The 2,454-nt window shown below is 37.5% G+C and overlaps 1 protein-coding gene across 1 annotated transcript; it reads left to right on the top strand.

Moving 5' to 3' along the window:
- Positions 1–806: 806 nt before the first annotated feature.
- On the top strand, positions 807–1,400 carry LOC143885924 (uncharacterized). The gene has a single exon (XM_077389957.1). The coding sequence runs from the start codon at positions 807–809 to the stop codon at positions 1,398–1,400; it is 594 nt and encodes a 197-aa protein (XP_077246072.1).
- Positions 1,401–2,454: the final 1,054 nt, after the last annotated feature.

Raw genomic sequence — 2,454 nt, 5'->3', positions numbered from 1 at the left:
GAAAAGGAGGAAAATCTGAAAAAGTTTTTGTTTTCCAAACTTTTCCAGAAAATCCATGCAATCTAACAGTGCCCTAGTGCCTAAATCTTGGTGATCCAAGCTGTTCATCTGTTAATTAGGATAATGGATTGCTCATTCATCAAAAATCTATTGAACTAGACAATCCTAACCCTTTGATTTGCATAGAGTACGAATTGTAATCTTTTTTACTTTATAAACCAAACCTCTAAGGATTAGAGCTGTCCTATTGAAATGAACGGCTTCGATCATTCAACAAGTGGTCCCAACATTTTTCCTTGCATTAGGCAATCGTAGAGATTTCATAAGGTACTCTGTGGCCTTCCAGTATCTTTTAAAAAAGTGTAGTACGGCCCACTTCGTAGTATGATCAAAACCGTTCATTTGTTAGGCACCAGTGTAAATATGTTGAAAACCCGTTGATCGGCCCTGACTTTCCGTCCAAGAAACCACAAAAATACTTCTCCTCGTTTACCCATAAATCCTTTTTTCCAATATAACCCTGCCTCTATAAATAGCAACTTCTGTCCCATCACATTACAAAGATTCCCTAATAAATCTTGTCTTTAAGTAACAAGCTTTATAAAGTTTCTCTTTGTTTCACTCTAGTAACATAACAAAAGTCCCCCGAATCCTAGCAGTAGATTTCTCTTCTCCTTTCTTCTCTAACATCTTCCACAAAGAATTAAGCATGATTGACTATGTCACCCTTTAGCTTAATTGAAACAATCGCTTCCATACTTTACGATTGCCATGAATTTTCCTATACCTTGAGAAATTCAAGAGAGATGCCACAACTCAAGGTTGTAATTCACCTTAAAGAGAAACGTAGAGTAATGATTCCCACTGAAAAAAATGTCTACACCATCATATATAATAGTCGAGAGATTTCTTTAGATAAATCTTCTATCACTGATATTCCATCTATACTTTCGCCCGGAGGAGCAGAAGAGTTTATTTCAAACTTGCTTTCTTGTTTCAATATTAATAGAGAGAACAATGAGGACTCGAGACTAAAGATTTCGCGTTATATTGTAAAAGCAATATGTGAGGCTATGTCTACAAGGCTAGAAGTCTTTGTGAACATAGAGATTTTAAAGACATGGGTGTATGAAAGAGAAGTTATGGATTGGAACTCGGCGAAGTGGAGTGGGATCGACGGTGATTATGCGTTGAGATCTCCGATTGAGTCATTACAGATGGAAGCATTTGAAGGGGGTGATTTAGGTGAGGCTTGTGTGGTTTGTCTCAATGATTTTTTGAAGGGGATGGCGGTTGCTCGCTTACCTTGCTCTCATTTTTTCCATGGAAGATGCATTGTTCAGTGGTTGGAACTGAAGAATTCATGCCCGATTTGCCGACATGAGATGTCATGTTGTTAACATTAATGTTTCTTTTCTTTTCTTTTCTTTTTCTTTCTCTTCTTTCGGTATTTATGTTTATTTTTGTTTGTAGCTTGTGACATTGAGTTTATTGATAATGGCATTTGATGGGTTGTTTTTAACTAGGATGGTTCAATGGAAATATTTGAAAGTGCATGGAAACTAAACCAAACCAGAGAAAGAGATTAAATGCATTTTGGCAACCAAACATAGAATAGCATGCCAAATCCAAACCAAATTCCGACGGCTGCCGAGCTTTTATGCAACCAAACGAAGCAGGGTTTAGAAAGAATCTTTGTTATAAAGATTCTCCCCTAAAACCCCAAAGGGCAATGATAAATTTGCTCCGCGCCGCACACCCCTCCTTTCAAGGGGTGCGAATTATCCTACTGGGGGTGTGAATTTATCATTGCCCTACCCTAAAACGCCCCATGCCTCTCTATTAGTTGAATTAAGAAACCCACTGTAGGCCATGTTTGGCAACCATGATTTTTTTTTTTCATGATAAATTGGTTTCAAAATCAATCATATTTTTGGTGTATTTTTTGTTTCCTTGTTTTTCAGGCTTGAGTCTGTCCCAGTATCCTTCTCCCTCCCTCCCTCACCATTGGGTAAGCTAATAATCCAACAAAAAAATAATTCTTAGTAGCCAAACATACCCTAGAAACAAGAGAGATTTCACATGGCATGGGAGGGGTAGTTTGGCCATTTAAAGGGAAAAAAGCCAAAAAACATCTGGACTCAAGATTACTAGCCTTTGAAGACTGAAGAGGCTCCTATCATTATTCTTCTTTTTAAGAACAAATTTTACATGGGATATCTTTTCGTAAAGTGACCTGTTTTTTTCTTTGGTTTGTACAAATAGCCCTACATTTTCAGTATCTTAGTCTGCAAGGAAAGGCTCTAGTGAAGATATTTAAAGAAGATTATATGACGGTACTCTGCTAAATTAATAGGAGAAGTTTAACTCTTGCAGATAAGATCTATGGAGATTTTATATGGCGGGTGCGGGTGAAGTCCTGTATATTTTCAGAAAGCTCAGTGGGGCCCACTT

The sequence above is a fragment of the Tasmannia lanceolata genome, unplaced genomic scaffold, assembly GCF_043159265.1.
Source record: "Tasmannia lanceolata isolate RefF3 unplaced genomic scaffold, GAP_Taslan_0.1 ptg000011l, whole genome shotgun sequence".
NCBI lineage: Eukaryota > Viridiplantae > Streptophyta > Magnoliopsida > Canellales > Winteraceae > Tasmannia > Tasmannia lanceolata.
The sequence above is the reverse complement of the archived record's forward strand: the minus strand, read 5'-3'. Positions and strand labels throughout refer to the sequence as shown.

Excerpts from the sequence above, each read along its gene's own strand:
- LOC143885924 (XM_077389957.1), top strand. The coding sequence starts at position 807 with ATGCCACAACTCAAGGTTGTAATTCACCTTAAAGAGAAACGTAGAGTA.